The sequence below is a fragment of the Rhinolophus sinicus genome, chromosome 9, assembly GCF_057876585.1.
Source record: "Rhinolophus sinicus isolate RSI-liver-muscle chromosome 9, RSI-T2T, whole genome shotgun sequence".
NCBI lineage: Eukaryota > Metazoa > Chordata > Mammalia > Chiroptera > Rhinolophidae > Rhinolophus > Rhinolophus sinicus.
This window is the reverse complement of record NC_142509.1, coordinates 28,034,177-28,054,350: the sequence shown is the minus strand read 5'-3', so window position 1 is coordinate 28,054,350 and position 20,174 is coordinate 28,034,177. Positions and strand designations below refer to the sequence as shown.

Sequence of the window (20,174 nt, the reverse complement as noted above, 5' to 3'; positions counted from 1 at the left end):
GGCAAATCCATAGAGACAGAAAACAGATTAGTGTTTGTCAGGGGCTGGGGACAGGGGAGGATATGAACAGCGATGCTAATGGGTATGAGACTTCTTTTTGGGGCGATAAAAATGCTCTGGAATTAGACAATGGTGATGCTTGCACAATTTTGTGAATATACTAAAAGCCACTGAATTGCACGTTTAAAAAGTGAATTTTTACGTTATGCAAATTATATCTCAATTAAAAAAAGAGAGAAAAAAAGACCCAGGCTGGATTCTCAGAATGAAGGCATTTCTACTCATTTGATAGAGATGAGACTGTTCTGGGCTGTAGAAATTCCCAGAGCTGTTAGACATCATAACAAACAACAACAAAATCCAAGTAGACCTAGTCATCCCTTAAACAAACAAAAACTCCCATCATTTTCTGAATGGAAACACACTCTGGTAATAACCTCGCTGAAGTACCCTGAACGGACACCGACGCTCCACACTGAAGCTTAAAATACAACAAACAATGGGCCAGTCAGGGTGGCTGAGGGTTCTGCTCGTGGAAACCAACCTCAAGAAAGGCTCATGCTAAAGAACAGTTAAGGGGAACAGCCTGTCCCCAACCTTCCCCTCTATCCCACATCTCCTGCAAGGAGATAGATTAGAAAGTTCCCAAAGAACCTAACACTTCAGATAACGCTGATGTGGTCCAGACCTTGTCATTCGATTCTTTTGACCTCAGGGCTCAGCTGAGTGCACAGCGCTCTCTCAGAGTCAAGGTGCTTCTGAGCTGATGACTCAGTCTCCCTACCTGTGCAGTCAGTGACGGCTGCTCTAGACCAGCAGGAAAACAGACCACTTCCAAACTACTTTCTACTTACTGTTCTAGGAAAAGGGCTTCCCAGACTTTAGCGGTTATTTCACTGTGAGCACATCTGTCGCCAGAGGGCACAACCCTTTGCTGAATGGGTGCATGTGCCCCGAGTGCCCAGGGACAGGAGGAGCCGGGGCCAGGCCCCATGGGCGAGGCGTACCCAGGATCTCCGGGTTCCTGATGACAGAGCCGATCTGCCTGAGCGCCTGCTGTCCAGCCTTCTGCACCTTGACGTGAGAGTCGGTCAGCACCTCCGTGAGCTTGGGCACGATGTTGGGCAGGCAGGACGACAGCTGCTTCGGGGCACAGTACGCCATGGCCCCCAGCAACTCCACCGACCCTGCAGATGGCAGACATACGCTCAGTGTGGAATCCCTGAGCACAGGCTAAGAGTCGCCTGGGCTCACTGCCCAGGCAAGGGACAACCGGCTGGCTCCAATGCAGGCTGGGCACAAGCCACCCCCAGGAGGAGAGCAGAGGGGACCGGCTCCAGCAGAGAACAGGGGACACCTGGCTTAGTCCTGCCAGTGATCCAAGGCCAAGGCACTGCATGTCTCTGGCCTCAGTCTCTCAGCCACAAATGGGTAAACTGACTTCGATCCGTCATTTTTCAAACTGTAGGGAAGCCTGAAGGACCGAAGGGGAAGCCACATGGGAGGGCCCCAGACCTTGACCCTCCCCAAACCTGAGCAGCTCTGCTTGTATCTTTCGTGTATTAGGATTCCAGATAAGATTATGTTTTAAAAAAGGGGTTTAATGGGAGAAAAAGCTTTAAACTCATTGAAGTAGCCACAGACTAGCTTTAAAGCTCTAGGACTTCCTGATTTAGGGCCGCGGCCTCTGTCACAGGCCTGCACTTTGCATGTAAACACTCAAACTATGGAAGAATGGGTGGCTCAATGTCAGAGTCTTGGCCTTATCCCTGGGTTGGGGGGCACACACACAGGACAACAGCTGTCACTATCTGGAACCCCGAAAGGGCAGTTTTCAAAACAGGAAGTTGAGACAGAGCCATGGAAAGCAGTGGCCTTACCAGCTTTCGTCCTCCAGGACTCCTCCTCCAGGGCAGCCAACAAGGAGGGGAGCACCAGCTTCACCCCGTGAGCACTCAGGTTGCTCATCACAGCCTTGGCACAATCATCTGCAGCCTCAATGGAGGAGAAAAGACATTCAGGGGTCGCCTCGCCCAAGCAAGGGTCAAGGCCTGACGCTAGACCATGTGTTCCCTCAGTGACCAACACTTACGGGGGGTCCACTGTGTCAGACCCTGCGCCTGGGCCTGCAGACATAGCTGAGGAGTAGAAAAGGCTTCCATCTCATAAAGCCTCAATACTCTACTGGGAACCAGGGGAGTCCACACCAGTAACCGGGACCCAGTGTGCAGGCAGAAGGGGTTCTGACAGGAGGGGCCTTGTCCCACCTCTGACTGCCTGCCAGTCTCACGCCAGCGGCCAGCCCCCATTGTCAGCAGCTGCCAGCAGCAGGCACACGCAGCCTCAGGACTTACCTCACGTACATACTGGTTCCCATCCCCGAAGCACAGCAGCAGATGGGGCAGCACGTGAACCACGTATGGCTCGAAGAGCTTCCCCAGCATGGTACAGAGCATCTCGAAGGCAAAGAGGGCTCCTGGGGGAGAAGGCGGGGCAGCTGGAGCAGCACAGGACAACCTCCCTGCCACCTCCTCGCCCTCTGGAAACACTCTGGGCTGTGGGAGTGAGTGGCTGCCCCGTGATGGAGCAACACCCTCTGCCTCCCCCAAAGCAGAAGAGGGAGGCAAGAGGGGAGCATCCATGGTTTCCCGGCACTAACGGCCAGAAAGACAACATCTCTCTCAGCTGGGGTACTGCTGAGTTACAAAGTCCAGGCCACATCAGCAAGGACCAGATGGAATGGGAGCCACACAGCTGCCCCTTGCAGCGCACACACATACACCAGACCTCCAGAGGGGAAGGGAAGGCCAGATTCCTCCCTCTGGCCGCTGGGTAGCCCTGAGCTCACTCACCCTCTCGCCGGCGGAAGTTCTTCTTATCCTGGATGGCATCGGTCAGCGCTGCCATCATTTCCTGCTGCTTTAGTGACAGGATGCCCAGGCCCTTCACCAGGCCGGCCAGCCCGTATGCGGCCCCTTTGCGCTCCGCGTACTTGTCCGACTCCAGCAGCTGCTGCATCAGCTTCTGGATCATCCCTCCTGCATCTTCCTTGATGGCTGGCACGAGGGGTGGCAAGCAGCTGGCCACGGATTCCTGGACCTATGGGATGGGCCCCCCTCGTCAGGAACCACCAGGAACCACAGCCTTCCTCAGTGGGGGACACAGTCCCATGCAGCACCTCACCACACGACGTCCCCACACCCCATCTCGGCCACTCTGACGACACAGGGCATCAGAGAAGCAAACGGTATTACACACTCATGTACGATGAGGACCCCTGCAGCCTCCATACCGCATCTGGTAGTGACATGAGCATCAACCATGCCGGTGCTATTTCTGGTCTACAGGGAGAACCTGGGCCTGGGGCGGGGGGAAACGCCAGGCAAACTAAACCCACTCACAGAGAAAGATCCAGAGAAAAGCATGCAACTGTGCCTCCACAAAAGTGACCCACATCTCTGGCCTTACAGGGCCAGGCCCACACTCTGTGGTACCAAGACACTGGCAATCTCTCCTTCTAGCCACAGCTCACTGAGCCCGACTCGAGAGCAGAAAAGCATCACACTGCCAGGGGAATGGGCAGGACCCTTTGTAGGCGGGGTGTTCTGACAATTTCACCACAATTTTGTGAACCTGCATTTCATGAGGACACTCTGGGAAGTCCAAAATGCAAGGCGCAGAAAATCTATGTAAATGTGTTTCTCAAAAAAAAAAAAGAAATCCATGCACTGTGGCTTGGAGGCTGCATTAAAAGGCCCCTGAAACATGTAACAAACACATAAAGAAGGTGAGAAAAAAAGCTGACACGAGGCAGCCAGCTTTTTTTTTTTTTAAAGCTTTGTATCACCAGTGCCAGGTTTATACTATTGGGTTGGTGACAAAATAATTGCCGTTTTTGCAATTATTTTTAACCTTTCAAACCACAATTACTTTTGTACCAACCTATACACGCAAAAAAGACTGTTAGTAAACGAGTAAGAAACAGGAAACTATCCACGTCCTACTAGAACAATGTGACAAAACAACCACCTGTTCAGGGGTATTCTTGACTACAAACCAGGCCATCTTTTAAGAGAGGGGACTACTCCTGGCAAAGACCTGGGCCTTCGGGACCCTGATACTCAACTCTGTCCCTAGGATCCCACTGCCCACCCCGGGTACCTGCTGGGAGGGGGTGGAGAGGGCAGCGATGAGCTTGGCAACAATGGGCTTCACTTTGGGGTCGCTCTTGTCCAGGTGCTTGGCCAGAGAGCCCATCAGGACCACCACGCTCTGCCGCACGGCGTCGTAGCTGGCGTCGTTGGGCGCATCCTTCAGGAACTCCTCGAACACCGGCAGCAGCGAGTTGACGTTCTCCTGGAAAGTCAAGTACAGAGCCTCACGTCAACCCTACAGGCCATGTCTGGGGGACGATGGCGCACGCCCAAGGACCAAGCCCAAGTCTGCTCTGGGACAGCCATCCTGACAAACCCCAACAATCCCAGTGGGTTTCCCAGTTTTCTGGCAGGACTGCACCAGACTTATAAGAATGTAACACCCTTTTGGGGTCTTTCTAGCTCAAAATACAAATGAATTTTCCATGGGGACTGGTGGCCTGCCCTGACTTATGGCACTCTTTCTCCCTGTGTCACCACTGCTCAGCCCCACCTGCCTTGGGCGTTGAACCTTCTCCCCAGCCCCTCAGCTGACTGAAATCTTTACCTTCCCATGGGCGTTGAGCGTCGCAAGGGCTGCATCTAACATGCACTTCCGGACATCGGGGTTTCGGTCATTGAGGGCATCAGGGACAAAAAACTGAAAGAGTGGCTTCACTTGAGAGCTGTCCAAACACTGGGAGAGCTTGTTCAGGGCCAAAGCCAAGCCACACCTGGGAAAGAAATGGGAGTGTATCGGGGGCAAGAGCTGGCCAGGGGCCCCCTCTGCTAGTGGTATCTACCCCGGTACGCCACAAGTGGGAGGCTTGCCACCAGCCAACATGCTCTGGGGGGCAGAGCACAGCACGGAACCTACTGCCCATGACCCACCAGTCTACACAATGTTCTGGAACAACCCACTTGCCAAACAGAAACCCGCCATCTGCCCAGTTTCCCTCCTACAGGGTGACTTTGGGCAGGGGACCAGCTCCGCATGCTTCCCCATGTGTGAGTGCAATGCCTACCCCGCTACCTCCAGGGCAGGTTGTGGGAGGAGAGAGGGGGAGGTGAACCAGATGTGAAGGCCCTCGGAAATGGACAGACATAGCCTACAAAGGTAAAGCGCTGCTGTTCTTTTCGGCTACAGAGCAGTAAGAAGGTCCCCAGGGACCTCTGAGGACACAGGCCCAAAGGAAAGGAGAAACATGCCCAAGGCCACACAGCTAGCCTGGGAGGAGGCAGCACTTGAACTCTGGTCTCCCGGACTCAGAGGGAGGTCTTGTCCTTTCCTTCTACTGTCCCATTAATCTATGCTGCCTCCTCACAGCACCCAGCCCAGCCAACCTGCTACCTCTCAGGCAGCTCTGAGTGAAACAAGATTGCAACAGCTCTTGTACCTGGCTTCCCACTGATCTGGAGGAGATTCTGAGATAACTCGTCCCAAGGCATCCAGCACTGGGGGCGGCCGCTGCAACAGAAGGTTGATAAATGTGCTGCAGTGTCCTCCCAGCCCAGCCCAGCAAGCCAGCGACCCAGGTGTGAGGCTGTGGTCAGTCCCAGCCACCCTGAGCCACGGGGGGCTCCAAGACTCCTGCCTGGAGCAAGTCGGAGGCTGGGCAGAGTCCAGGACACCCTCAGGCCGCCCAGACCACCTCGCGCCACGCGGGCTACTCACATACAGCTTCTCCTGGTAGATCTCCATGAGCCTGCCCATAACCTCCGCCGCCTGCCGCTGGTACCGTGCCACGGCGTGGGAGAGGGCTTCAGCCCCAGCCTGCCTCACCGCTGCCTCGTGGTAGATGACGTCGTCAATGAGCAAGGAGCAGAGGTCTGGCTGCAGATCTAGGCCCATCATCGCCCAGAGCCTGCAGCAGACCCAAGGCGGGGCTGCTCAGACAAGGAGCTACAGCACCCCACCCACCAAACCCGAGCACCCAGCCCTTCTCTCGCAGCAGGCCCAGCACTCTGGGTCCAGTTATGTCCTGAGGAGAGAGAGCACGGAGCGGGAAAGAACAACCTTCCAGTGGCTCTCACCTCTCAGCCAGCTTCCGGATCTCCTCCTCCTGGTCAAATTTGACCACCCAGAGCCTCCGCAGAAGATTCAGGCCATTTTTCTCGTCGGTATCAGGCACTGGTAATACCATGTGGAGTTCCATCAGCCCCTGGGAGGGAGCAGAACTGGACTGTGAGGCACGACCTTTCAGAAGAGGCCCGACCTGCCTAACCTCCACCCAGGGCTGTGCTGGCCAAGATGCAGCCACCAGCCGCACGTGGGTCTTCAAAGTTCAATCAACTAAAATGAACTATAATTCCTTAGTCACACCAGCCACACTTCAAGGGCTCAATAGCTACACGCTGGCTAGCGGCTGCCGCACTGGACAGCACAGATATAAGTATGTCCATCACTGTAGAAAGTTCTGCTGGACAGCGCTGGTCTGGGAAGAGCCGTGAATCCACTCAACTCACGAACTGCTGTCTCCCTCAACAGTGTCTCTTTTGTGACACGATGGTGTGTGGTGGTATGTTTTTTTAATGTAAATATTTAGAAATTTAACTCTAAATATGCAGGGCAGACAAAACCTCAGGAAAAGAACATTCGCTTTGTTTTGTCTTTAAGAAAAACACATTGCCATTGTTTCTCAGATTTTACTAAGGACCAGCTGAAACTCTGTCACTGATCAATGCGGGGAGGCTGCAGACTAGCATTTGGGAAGCACTGTCTCATACTCCAAAGGGATCCTTTCGTTTTATGGTCCAAAAGCACCAAGAGGAAATACATACAAGGTAGTGAGCTGCAAAAATAAAGTAATCCCGTGAGTTACAGCTGTCTATAAAAGTACCAAGATCCACATTCCAGTTTAGAAATCCGGTGAAGAAAAAACAGCAACATAGCATGACAACTGCTTAGTGGTCCCAACTCCTAGAATGACCCCAACCCACACCGTGTGACCTCTTCTCTCCGCCTCCAGGACACCCTGGTGCCAAAGTGAGACATCTCCCATCAGGCTGAGGGGCATTCTTCCCAATGTCCCTCACGCAGCGCAAACACTGGCACTGAGCCACAGGGACGCCGTGGAGGCCCCGTGAGGAAGCAGGCACGCACCCGGAGCGCAGTGTCCCGCACGCTGGCACACGGGGACTGCAAGGCACAGAGCAGCACGTCCACCTCCTCTTGCTCTGCGAAGGCACAGCCATCCTTGCCACTGCTGCTGGCACACAGGGTGGTCAGAGTATCTGAAGCCAGAACCTAAGGGGGACATCAACCCACTGGGCTCACTCAGTTCAGCAAATTATTTACTACTGTGGGATCAGGCAGGGGGCCAGGCGATGGGTTAGGGGCCCAGAGAGGGATTTGAACTGAGAACGCCCACCCCACAGCCCACCTACAGCTGAGACGCCAGCTCCAGGTCAAGGCCAGTGGCAGGACCCGAGCAAAACCCCACCAGCTGAGAACAGTCAGGATGGCTTTCAAAAGCAGCCCTTCTGCTCGAGTCCAAAAATGAGGGCTGAGACAGAAAACTAGGACTCAAACCCAACTACCAGGATCTGTAGTTGGGGTCACAAACGGAGTCACAGCAACAGCCAACAGAAAAGCAGATCACGGGGCCGGCCCAGTGGCTCAGGCGGTTGGAGCACCGAGCTCCTAACATCGAAGGCCGCCAGTTCGATTCCCACATGGGCCAGTGAACTGCGCCCTCTACAGCTAAGATTGTGAACAACAGCTCAGCCTGGAGCTGGGCTGCCATGAGCACCCGGAGGTTGGCGTGAGCTGCCGTGGGCTGCTGTGTGCTGCCGTAGTCTACCGTGTGCCAGTGACCGGTGGCCAACGTGAGTGGCTGGCAGCCATTGTGAGCGGCCGGCAAGAGCTGCCATGAGCTGCTGTGAGCGGCTGACTGACGACTGGCAACCGATTGATTGCCTCAGCTGGGGACTGGGGGAGCGCAAGGCTCATAACACCAGCATGGGCCAGGGAGCTGTGTCCTACACAACTAGACAGAAACAACGGTTTGAAGGGGGGGGGGGGGGGGCGAGGGGCAGATGGGGAAAAGGGGAGGGAAGGCAGAAGGAGGGGGGGAAAAAAAGAAAAGCAGATCACCTGCAGGCGGGGGGAGCCCGTCCCGATCACCCAAGTCAGAAGGCGCAGCATGGCCACGCGAGGCAGCAGCTCCGGGCCATTCTAAGAGGGAACAGCAGGTAAGTCAGGTGAGGCTCTGGGGAAGGGGCTGGAACCAAGCCCTGTGGTACATGAAGCAGCATCCTCTCATCCCAGACAACATTCTAGGTCACACTGCAGCCAACTCCACTGTAAAAACCCCGTCAGATTTACATCTCAACCTACATGAGCCAACCCCAGTCAACAATGATCCTAAGGGACTCAAAATAGATTAATTCTGAAACTTGCATGAAATTCACACAATAAATATGAAAAGCATACGGATACTTAACTTTATGAGTAAATAAAGAAACACAAAATAAAAAGAGGCACCATTCTTCCACCCATCGTTGGCAAGATGTTTTTTTAATACTATCTGAGGTTGCATTTACTTTGGAGAAAAGGGAACTCTTAGTGAGGTTGCAGCTCAGAACATGCCATATCCCCTAGCGATTCCACGCCAAGAATCTGTCCTACGGAAATGCTCCCACGGGTGTGCAAGGGGCATATATGTACACGGGGGCACACCACAGCACTGTTCAAAATGGGGCAAAGTTAGAAACAGCCTTAAAATATCCATCACAAGTAAAGAGTTAACTAAATCATGGTGCATCCACAGCAGAATCCCACACAGACTGTAAGGTCAACAAAGCAGATCCACGTGCACTGACGTGGGAGGAGACCCAGAGGACAGTCATATGAAAGACACTGGACCAGCCATTTTTGCTTTGCTGTGTGTGGGGGTGTGTATTCTGCGTGTGCATAAAAAAAGGTCCACATGGGTATACACCCAACTGTTAGCAACCATTACCTCTGGAAAGTGGCACTTCTTTCTTTCTGCCTCTGTATTGTTGGACTTTTAAAAAAATACGCATGCACTCCTTTGGCTAATTTTTAGAACGTAATCTATTAAAAAGAAGACCCCCTCAATGAATGAGGTCCAATCTCACAAGCATAAGCCAGTCAAAGGAGAGAGTGGTCAGTACTGTCTTCTGAGTTAGAAACACAACACAATAAATTAATACAAAATCCTTCTTCTTCAGGTCAGAAACTCTCAGACACAGGAACCTGTACGTTTCTTGGAACCTGGCAGGTGCACTAACAGCTGCTGCTGTAGGTATGAACGCACTCTCCACTGCCCCGCCAGAATCACTGATGGATGGGCCCTGCCTCCCGACCCCTCCAGCCAAGGGGAGTCCAGGCCCCCTGCTGACCTCATCCACACGCCCAGGCGGGTTGCTGGGGGAGGCCCTCAGCTGGGCATGGACAGTCAGGATCTGGAGAATCTGGGCCATACGTTCCTCCTCCTCCTCGCTGTGCTGGGGCATCTCAGTCAGCACCATCTTCAGAAATGGGAAGACTAAGGAGAAGGCTGGGGCGGACAGCGATGCAGCATCTGCGAGAGCAAGAAGCAGACACAATCATGCAGGCAGGGCACCGGGAGTGGCTGCCTCGGTGTCCATCCTCAGGGCGAGTGGGCAGCGGGAAGGCTGGAGGCCCTTTCTGATACCCGGAAGCACGTGGTATGACGACAGGGTGAGAGCAGATAGCCCAATTCTAAAGCAAATCCTGCTCCCACCCCAACACCACCCAGCTCCAGAATATGAGAGTTAAAACAGACAAGGAGACTCCAGTGACAAGAAGTAAATCCTCAATGCAGGTCGCACTGACTCACGGGATATCAGGACTGAACTCAGAAGTCCTCCATCTGGTCCAACCCCCCCATTTTTCAGATGAGGAAACCAAGGCCAGGGCAGGAGGAGACTCACCATGGCCACAGCCTCAGGAAGCCCCAGGGGGTAGAAGCTCAGGCATCCCCCAGACCAGCTCACCCCACCTCATGTCCTGCCGTCCTTACCTGGCTCACCCTTGCCCACCCTGCTGCTGATGGTGTGGCTGTGCAGCAGGGTCACCGCCCTCTTCACGGCCACCGACAGCTCCTCCTGGCACCACGACTTATCCAGGGCACACTCTGGCTTCAGCAGGCGCAGAGTCACATGGCTCACCAAGGTGCCTATACCCGAGAAAGAGATCAGCAGGGGACGACCCACACAGACACGAAGAATCCGGCCCCGGACAGAGCAGCCACGTCCCTCTAACTTAATGTCATCAATTCTGCTCTGCCAGAACGTCCTCAACCTAATTTCTCATTTCCTTTTCGAGACGCGGGCAGGGGGCTGTCCTCCTGACACTACGAAATTAAAAGTGAGCTCAGAGGAAGCATGAGCCACCCAAGGGTTATTCAGCCAAGAGCAAAGCTCTAGCCGTATGGTCTTCTCACCTTCTAGCCAGCCAGGTAACAGTTCTGGCAGGCTCCATACGCACTGGCTCAGAACAGTTTTCCAGACTCATTTTTCCAAAACTCATTTTCACTCAGAACAGTTCCCAGATTCCTGCCTCACCCATGGGAACATTTCCTTTAAGCTAGGAAGTCTGCTTAATTCGCAGCCACCCTACCTGGTCTTTGTTTCACCGCAGCAAACAGAAAGCTAAAGGTCACAGAGACGTCTCGTCACGTGGCTGCTTGGGAGCTCTGGGCTGCACTGCCGGCCCCGTGGCACCAAACCACCCAGACTGCCACTGAATTTCTGACTTCTTACTTTTAAAACTGCCACAGAAAGATCACACTGTCTAGCATCTAAAACCTGGGCCTGAGTGAAGGCACAACAGACGTAAAACGGGAGAGAGGCACTATGTTGTTCCTAAGAAGATGCAGCTGGAGGTTCCCAAGGCCGCTTCCACAAAAATCAGGAGCCCAGGTCACCCAGTGGCTCCCCACCAGAGTTCAGGGGCATCCTCGCCCACCTCCCAACCCATGCAGGGCCATGCTCACAGCCCGCAAACAAGGACTAACCCAAAGCCTTGAGCCGAGGGGGCATGACACAGGCAGCCAAGGACAGGAAAGGGTTCTTGATCCTGGGAGCGGCCAGGGGAGATTTCAGCAAGGGCAGAAAAGAATCGACCAAAACAGGGATGTACTGGGTCAGGCCGGACGGGTTCTTGGCTAGGAGGGTCTCCAGCAGTCCTAGCGCCACCTCCAGCTCACTGTCCATCTGCAAGCAGAGTCACCCCAGGAGGCAGGTCAGCGGGCCCTGCTCCGGGCCAGCGAGGAACGGGCCCGGGCCGCCCAGCACTCACCTCCTGCAGCCGCCTCCGGATCTGCGCCTCCTTGTCCAGCTGGGCCTGCAGCATCTCCTTCTGCTTGCTGGTCAGCTGCACCTCCTCTTTTATGCCTTTCTTCTTCTTTATTTCCTAGAGGCAACGAGCAAAGCAATTCCATCTCCAGGAAACAGACCTCCTTCCCAATGAGAGGAAGTCGAGCTCAGTTCCACAGTCAGCACCACGCTAGCTCTGTCTGTGACCTGAGCCCCCAAACCCACCATGTGGCTTCCCCACCGCCCACAAAGTCCATAGCCACCTGGTTCCTACAGAACAGAGAGAAGCAATTTCTTATTGGATTCTCTACCGACAAACGCCATGTGAGAGAAATGAAAAGTCCCTCAACGTGCTGAAAAGGGCATTCGGGTAGCCACACAGCTTCAGAATCAAAACTTCAGCCTCCCTGCTGGCCGCCCCTCCCGACAGACACTCTCCCCAGTGGAAGCTGAAGCCTGAAAAAGGCCGAGAGAGCACTCCTTCATTCCTCAAGTGCTGACTGAGCTCCTGCGCCGTGCCAGGCATAGCTCTAGACGCTGAGGACACTGAGGGACAAGACCCAGCCCTGTCCTCACCGAGCACACATCTAGTGGGTGAAAACAGACAACGAACGTGCAACCAGATACATAACAACATGACTTCAGGTCATGACAAATGTTAGGAAAGGGGTAAGTACAATACATAGTAACCAAGGAGAGGGGCAGGGTCCACTGTGGACAAGGTGGGCAGGATGGCACCTCTCTGAGCAGCGGACATGAGGACACATGGGCTGCGATGTGAAAGACAAGGAGGACCCAGAACCGTAAAGACCGAGGGAACAGCAGAGGCTCTGAGACAGGGAAGAGCACTGCGTATTCTGCTACAAGCTGAATACGACCATGGAACCACGATTCCCCAGAGGCTATACTGTGCCAGGCCCCAAGCCTGCTGTCAGGAGTCAAGACAGACCCCAGCCTGACAGGAGGTGGGTGGGCAGGCATGCATTCAAGCAGCAGCACTTAGCAGAGAAAACGTATGCACCGCCGCCGGCACCCAGCAGAGAGCGCAATTGATTTTCCGTGAGTCTGGGATGGAGAAACTTCCTGAGAAAGGGTAAATAAAGGTGACGCAGGAGCACCCAGGACGGGTGGGCGGGATCAGAGGAATGTGCCATGGGCCTCAGGATGACCCAAGAGAAGAGCATATGTGCAACAGGAAAAGCCACCAGCCTGAGGCCACCAAGCTCAGCAGGCACTCCGTGTACTCACCTCCTTCAGCTCCAGCTCGATGATCTGCTCCTTGAAGGAGTAAGCTTTGTTCTCTCGCTTCATGTTGGCCTTTTTCATGCTGTCCTGCTGGGCACTGAAATACCAGAGCAGGTGATCGCCCAGCTTCAGAACAGCCACGAGTCCCTTCAGCCTCCCAGCGCCATGAAATCCCAGCTAGCCTTTAAGCAGCATGCGCCAGGCAAGCGCCGGGTACTTGACATGCTCTTGCACCCCAGACCTAAGCTCGGGCCTGAAACAGAGCAGGCACTTGTCCAATGAATGGACACATGGATTCATCCATTTCTCCCAACAACCCTGCAAAGGAAGTGTCGTCTCCTTCTAATAGGCAAGAAAACTAAGGCTTGGGGAGGAAAGGCAACTGAGCCACGAGTGACGTCTCACCTCTGGATGATGGATTTATCGTACAGCTCCCCGGCGGGGGTCAGCATGATGGCAAACTCCTCCCGTGTCACCTGGCACAGTGCAGGGTTCTGCACCGAGGCGGTGATGGTACTGATGAGCTGCGGGAGGACCCGGTCCGGGGACAGGATGGAGAGGGAGCCCACGGCATTCATGGAAGCCTGCCAGGCAGACAGTCAGTGTGCGCCACGGCTGGCACTGGAGAGGAGTCCGGCCCCACTTCAACGCCCCTGGTAACTGACTCCTTTTTCTTGCCCCTGCCCGTTCCTTCTGAGCACTGCCCACTGGAGTGCACAGCTGTGGCCTGTGCCTGTCTTCTCGGCACACATTTACTACTTTGGTACTACCACCCTGATTTGGGGGGACACACTCCTCCCCCACTCTCAATCTGTGGTTCAGGTGGAGCTACCACCACCCTTTCCAGGGGTGGGCATGAGACCCAGACCAAAAGGACAGGCCCAGGGATGAGCACAGGACCCACGTCAGGTCCCCCAGGGCCAGTGAGACCCCAGCTGAAATGATTGGAAAACATAAGCTTCTCCCACTGGAGCTGACGGGAGACAAGCTGTAAGGCTGGAACTCTAGCAGCCACCCTGCTACCAGAAAGGGAAAGACTGTCGGAGAATACAGCCAACATCGTGGAAAGCAGAGATGGGACACAAATGGAAGAGACAGACATTGCAGGCACCACCTACAATGTGCCGAGGACCTGAGTCCCCATCCAGTCAGATCCTGGCACTTAGCAGTCAGTAAATCCCTTTTGTGCTCAAGCCAGTTTGCATTTTTTGTCATTTGCAACCCAAGGGTCCAAACCCACACTTCATCACACTTTCATCTGTTTCTCTGAATCCTCTCCCTCCCTGCGCTCTGACCTGAGGCCAGAACCAGCTCACGTGCCATCACCTGGTTCAGGGGACTCTGGGTGGTGATCCTCGGAATAATCTGATTCAGGTGCCTGGTGATGAAGGCTTCTGGATCAATCTTCATCCTGGCGAGAAGCGCTGGCCAGAGTCCAGACTGCACTGCCACTGAAGGGGAGGGGAGCAACTTGAGGCCTTCTGCTTGGCCCCCCTCACCCTGCCCAGCAAAGCCCTGCCCTCCTGTACCCACCCCAGCCACAGACCTAATGACGGGTGGTGGGAGAGGATCAGCATCTCCTGGGCCAGCTGCTCGGTGTTGGTGACGTCCCCCTGTAGCCCTGGCACCCCCGAGATGGTGCACAGAGCTTCCTGCAGGACCCGAGGAGACACGGAGGCCTTGCCTGCCTCAGTCACCTCCCCAGCATCAGTCATCAGGGCCTCTAAGGGCAGCACCTGCGTGGAGACAACACGTGAGAACCCAATGCTCAGAGCCCTGTGCTGGCCTGGTCCACAGGGACACCGTTGCCTCTCACTCACGTTGTTCTCTGGGGCCCCTGCTCAAGTGGAGGCTGATGCCCAGCTCCCTGCACTGGGGCCCACGGGCTGTGAGATATGCCTGGAAGGAGAAGCACCTGCGACTCTGCACCTACAACACTCATGGAGGAAAAGACGTCTACTCCTAGTTCTGCCCCTCACCGGCTGTGAGACCCTGCGCAAGTCATTTCAACTCCTGGAACCCTGGACAACTCATAAAAAAGGGTAGTAAGCCTGGCTGCCCTTTAACGACATTGGGAAAAATCCAAAGGGAGAATGGGCAGAATATGCTTTACAAATTACAAAACGCTCTAAAAATATAAAGTGTTACTCATTACTCAAGAATGAAAGGTTGAGCTATGTATCAAAAAGCACAGAAGAAAAAAGAAGTCTTTGGAAAGGAATTACCGTTGACCCTTGAACAACAAAGGTTACAACTACACAGATCCACTTACACGTGGATATTTTTCAACTGACCACAGTTCAACTGACCTGCTCAGTTCAAAGGGTCAACTCTGCAGTTGAGAATTCACGTATGCAGAGGGCCAACTGTAGTTACTGTACTCAGATTTCTGACTGCGAGGGAGGTCGTGTCCCCTAACCCATGCGTTGTTCTAGAGTCCACTGTATATGAAATAAGATGTTACTGGAGCTTAAGGGCAGGGGAGAAGATTCTGGCACCACAGAGTCTGAGTGAGAACAGCCCCAGAGCGGCCCAGCCCAAACCCCACGGCACACGCAGTGTCAGCGAGGCTGGTCTGAGCCCCAGCTCTGCGGCCCAGACGCCCTCACCTTGTGAGAACTGAGGACAGTCTTCAGCTCCTCCAGGAGTCCGTACGCCAGTTTCAAGCCCCCGAGAGAGGCCAGCAGCTTCCGCACCGTCTGCTGGGCCTGCCTGCGCACGTGCCAGGGGCGGCTCAGGAGCACGGCCACCAGAGCCCGGTGGTACTGCCTGCAAGCACAAGCGCAAGCGTGCTGTGGGCAGGGCAGCGCAGGGCTCTCCATCGCCACCCACCCCCCGTACACCCTGCTTCTCAGCTTCCTGCCAGCTTCGCCTCCTTGGCCCAAGGAGAAAGGTCAGTGAGCCTCACGTACTGGACTTTGCTGCCGGTGAGTCTGTGCGGGTGGTCAAGGAAAAGTCGCTCTGTCAGATGCAACACGGTACACAGGGCTAGGAGGGGAGAGAAGCAGAAGTGTTTCTAAAATAGAGAACACACCTGGAAGGACTGGGAAATGAACACCAAACTGTACGTGTGATTATCACTGGATGTGCAAGGATAGCTCATTTGAATTCCCTTCCCTTGGCTTACTATGTACACATGTGTGTAGAAAAAGGAAAAGTATATACTTCCTGTTAATTAATTAAAAATTACTATGCAATTCTAAAAAAGAATAACACGCATTATAACACACAGATGTGGAGTGATTTACAAGTCTGGACAGCACACTGTGTATAGTAGGCACTCTACCATTTGTGTAACAAAGGTAAAGAACTAACACGTAAAAGATATTTACTGGTATAAAAACAAAATATCAAGGACACATAGAAGTTGATAAAGTGGGTTCTCCATGGCCAGGAAACTGGGTGGCCAGAGATCAAAGTAGGAGTATAATTTTTAAGTATAGATTCTCTTGTATCTTTTATTTTTTAGTTATGTGAACGTATTTCCTATTGAAAAGCTATTTTTTTAAATCAGGAACTGACTAAAAGTTGTACCTCATTAACAGGATGTTGTGATTTGTGAGTCAAAGACTCACAAATCACCAATTAGCAGCAGACACTCCTCAGGCAACACAGAATTTTAAACACACATTTAAAGGTCAACTCTTCCCTCTCTGCCAGTAGTTTTTGTGTCTCCTGGAGGGGAAGTAGAGCCAACCACACTCCACCCGAGCTTCTCAGCTGCTTCTTAATACAAAAAAACCTCCAAGACAACACCAATTACCCCATCAGCTATAATTATACCTAGTATCACAGCTCCACAACCATCAGTGCTCTGTCTGCACAAATCTCCCACTTCCCCCCACTTCCCTAGCCTTCCACACCCCACAGGAATGAATTCATTTGCATGACAGCCACGCTCTTGGCCAGATCACTTTGGTCCAGGTTTTTGCAGAACTGACTGGTCAAAACAATAGGCAGTCAGGGAAGGGTCTTCTCTGAAGACCCTCCAGAGAGACTCGGCCCCAATCTCGAGTTCAACTAACAAGGTAATAACTCACCATCCTCTGAGGCCATGAGCAGGAACTTCTCAGACGTGAAAATCTGCTTCTTCTCATCCACAATCAGCTGCCAGAAACTGCCCAGTTTGGCCTCTGCAAGAAAGAAAAGGTCACCCCACGACACAACTCACCATGCCCACACCAGGGCTGGTCCCCTCCACCCTGAAGCTGCCAGGGCTGGCTTTGCGGACAGACCCGCCACTGCAGGGACAGGTCACTGCTAGACTCTGCCCATCCCGGTCCTGCAATCTGACCAGTCCTTCTGGTATCATCGCCCACATGAAAACCTTCAGTGGTTCTCTGCTGCCCACAGGAGCCCAGGCGAGCTATTTGCTTCCCATCAATTCCCACCTAGTCCAGCGCCAGGCTGAAAGATTTGACTTTCACGCATGGTGCTTTCCCTGCCCTTCCCTGACTGGGGCTGGTTTGAACTCACACCGGGCGGTTCCTTCCACCTGGTGAAATCCTTCCTAGCCTTCCAGGCCCTAGTTCAAATGCTCCCTCCTTCATGAAGCCTTTCCTGATGATACTCAGCCCCTAAACTAAAAAGAATCCTGCCTTCAAAACTGCTTCAGGGCCACATTTTGCCTTTTGCATCTCCTCTCCAACAATAGAGTAAAGCAGCCTGAAATTTTCTGAAGCAAGGTCATGTTCATCTTTCATCCCCCCAGGTAGCCCAGTGTCTTGGCATATACCCAGATGGCACACGGTAATACATGAAAAAAGCTGAACTCCATTTCTAACCACAGGACTAAGTCCAGGCATGCCCACATACAGAGTAGGAGGTGGGCTAAAGAAAGCACAGAATACCATGTAGCCATTTAAAAGAATGAGGAAGCTCTTGTTGCTATACTGACTAGAGTCTTCTCCAAGCTACGTTCAGCACAAACATGGCCTATACACTACGTTAGCCAATGACACAGTGACTATCCATGGACACGAAACTTGTGATACTATCCAGAGGGGAACTTAGTGGCTGGAAGACAAGCTGCCTAAAGGGAAGCTTTCCATGTTACAGTCTAGAAATGTACAGCCAATTTTTTAGTTAAAAGTCCCACTACTAAACCCAGGTCAATCGGCATTATGTACAAGCCTCCACCCCAGAGCACTGGAGCAGCAGGTGAGGGAGGACAGTGACAGAGGCCCCTGGCTGCATTCTCATCGCCCAGTGTGACCCAAAGGCTCATCCCTGCAGATGACAAGTGGCCCTGTGGCTGACCCGGTGCAGTAAGTGGTCAAGCTGCTGCTGTCAAATCCTTAACATCAAGACACTCGTCCCTAGGACTCTGGAAGGGGTCCTTGTCTGCTGCCCCTGGGCATCTCTGGACTCACCAGCCTGGGAGTCGGCCACCGAAAGCTTCGAGAGCAGCAAGGCTGCAGCGACCCCTTCGGTGACTGTGGGAACCTGGGTGCTCTGGGAGGCTGCCTTCTCCACTGTCTGGATGAGCAAGGGCAGTAAGTCCAGGGCCTGCAATAGCGTGTCACCTGTGGAGAGAGGCCCAGCACCTTACAGCACCCGATCCCGGGCAGTGACAAGATCACTCGAGAAAGGAGCTGTCCACCCAGGTCTGAGCTAGACGACTAAACCCTTCAGTCACCTTGTGAACTATTACGAAGAACTGGAATCAGAACCTGAGGCTTAAATCAAATTCTACAACCATCAGGTTAGAGCTAGAAGGATCCTTACTATATAGTAGCAAAGCTATTCACTGGACGGATAAGGAAACAGGCTGAGAGAGAGGTTAAGTGAGCTGCCCAAGGCCACACAGCTGGTTTGAGAACGAGCCAGGGCCACCCTCGAGCCTACCGATTTCCTTTTGGGGCTCTTCCCCCATACCACAGGACCTCTGGGCCCAAATTCCAAAACCAGAACCAACCTGCTGATCTATAAATTAAACCCACTCTAAAAAAAAGTAGGAACCTGTTTAAAACTATAGCTAAACCCAACTTAACTACTAAACTGATCTATCAGAACATTTCACAATGAAACAAGTGTTTCATCCGGATGATGTTATGCATTCAAATCCAAGAAATGTTTATTTTATATTTATATTATGTTTATTTTAAAAGCACCGAGCAGAACTAGCTCAAGCTGGAGACGAGGTTACTCTCTGCTATCTAGAACTCCAAAATCAAGGTTGACGAACGTAGCAAAATTACAAACTGATATACGAGTACAGAACTGTACAGAAGGGTATCCCGTCTCTAGAGGCAGCTCTGGAAACTACCAGACATGTCTTTGAATAGGCTCATCCTAAGTTTAAACTTTAGAAAAAAGAAATACAAGCCCATTTCAGAGGTAGAAGTCAGTGTTAGAGATTTTTACCTTGGGATCAAGCCTCCATACAGATCTGAAAGGTTCCCCCAGCTGCTGACGAAGGAGGTGGATGCCCAAGCCCAGTGACAGCTTTGTTAGCACGGAAGCAAGTACAGTGGTGTTTTCTTAAGAGGTCCACATACAATTCATATGAGGCTGGACCTTCTGAATCAGTCCTATCAGAATCATTTCTCCACAATTTCAGATAATGGATAATGGAGTGACAGATTCTGCTTCTGGGGCCTCTTGGAACAAAGCTTTATACTTTGAAGATCTGATAAGGGGGACAAGCCAGAATTTGTTGTGAAAACTGGGCTGATTCCAGCCTTTATGAATGACTAAGCCTGATGCTCCCAGAGGCTCAGGAAGAAACGATGCAAAATCAGCTGGAGCAAAAGGGAAAGCCTGGAATGGTGATGACGCCCTAAAAACTCTACCACCTCTGCGGGGGAGGCGTCTCACCTCGGAAGCAGGCCAGCATGCACTGCAGGTAGGCGTGCCTCACTGCGGAGGTGGAGGTTTTAAGGCTGAAGGCTTTCTTGAACCATTCGATGAGCTTCTTGGGCACTTCTGTGGTGAACCGGTTACACCAGAGAGCCAGGACAGAGACGGCATGCACCAAGGTGCCTTCGTGAACTAGGGCAAGAAGCAGAAGTCCTATCAGTCCAAGGTCTTAGACTGGCCTCCAATCACTGCCAGCAGCACACGAAAGCAAACAGAAGAACAAGGGAAAGTGACGCTTTGGGGGAGGTGTGCCTTCAGAAGGGGTTCGTGGCAGGCTCCCACTTTGAAAACTAGGATCAAAGAAAGATGGGTCCAGACTGCATCCTCACCATGCTGCAGAGAATTACCTTCCTGCTGGAGGAACGGTATGAACAGCTCAGCCACGGTCCCATTCAGGACTTGACTGGACGGCCCAGACACCACGTGATGGCTGACACTCCCGATCCCTGAAAGGCAGATTCGCTGCTCAGCCCCTGGTCAGCACCAAACCCCCTACATGCGCGTCTCCCTGCCGCTGCCCACCTCACAGCAACCAGGCCTCTCCCAACCACCAGTGACCCTCCCTCAGCTCTCCATCCAGACATCCTGCCTTTTATAGAAGCCATGCTTCCAGCTACACTTAAACAG

At 53.1% G+C, this 20,174-nt stretch overlaps 1 protein-coding gene across 1 annotated transcript in view; it reads right to left on the bottom strand.

The window, feature by feature from the left end:
- Window positions 1–20,174, bottom strand: part of GCN1 (GCN1 activator of EIF2AK4) — a 53,652-nt gene that overhangs the window by 18,463 nt on the left and 15,015 nt on the right. Inside the window, exons 13-37 of the mRNA XM_019727839.3 lie at window positions 19,895–19,993; window positions 19,506–19,679; window positions 18,059–18,211; window positions 16,727–16,819; window positions 15,599–15,674; window positions 15,296–15,455; window positions 14,233–14,422; window positions 14,013–14,137; window positions 13,092–13,270; window positions 12,690–12,783; window positions 11,425–11,538; window positions 11,141–11,339; window positions 10,145–10,300; window positions 9,501–9,682; window positions 8,230–8,310; window positions 7,237–7,380; window positions 6,168–6,295; window positions 5,809–5,998; window positions 5,531–5,601; window positions 4,702–4,867; window positions 4,162–4,356; window positions 2,853–3,099; window positions 2,355–2,476; window positions 1,881–1,995; window positions 1,008–1,187 (exon numbers count right to left, since the gene is read on the bottom strand). Of these exons, the coding sequence (XP_019583398.3) occupies window positions 1,008–1,187; window positions 1,881–1,995; window positions 2,355–2,476; window positions 2,853–3,099; window positions 4,162–4,356; window positions 4,702–4,867; window positions 5,531–5,601; window positions 5,809–5,998; window positions 6,168–6,295; window positions 7,237–7,380; window positions 8,230–8,310; window positions 9,501–9,682; window positions 10,145–10,300; window positions 11,141–11,339; window positions 11,425–11,538; window positions 12,690–12,783; window positions 13,092–13,270; window positions 14,013–14,137; window positions 14,233–14,422; window positions 15,296–15,455; window positions 15,599–15,674; window positions 16,727–16,819; window positions 18,059–18,211; window positions 19,506–19,679; window positions 19,895–19,993 (3,633 nt within the window). The remainder of the gene's footprint in view (window positions 1–1,007; window positions 1,188–1,880; window positions 1,996–2,354; window positions 2,477–2,852; window positions 3,100–4,161; window positions 4,357–4,701; window positions 4,868–5,530; window positions 5,602–5,808; window positions 5,999–6,167; window positions 6,296–7,236; window positions 7,381–8,229; window positions 8,311–9,500; window positions 9,683–10,144; window positions 10,301–11,140; window positions 11,340–11,424; window positions 11,539–12,689; window positions 12,784–13,091; window positions 13,271–14,012; window positions 14,138–14,232; window positions 14,423–15,295; window positions 15,456–15,598; window positions 15,675–16,726; window positions 16,820–18,058; window positions 18,212–19,505; window positions 19,680–19,894; window positions 19,994–20,174) is intronic.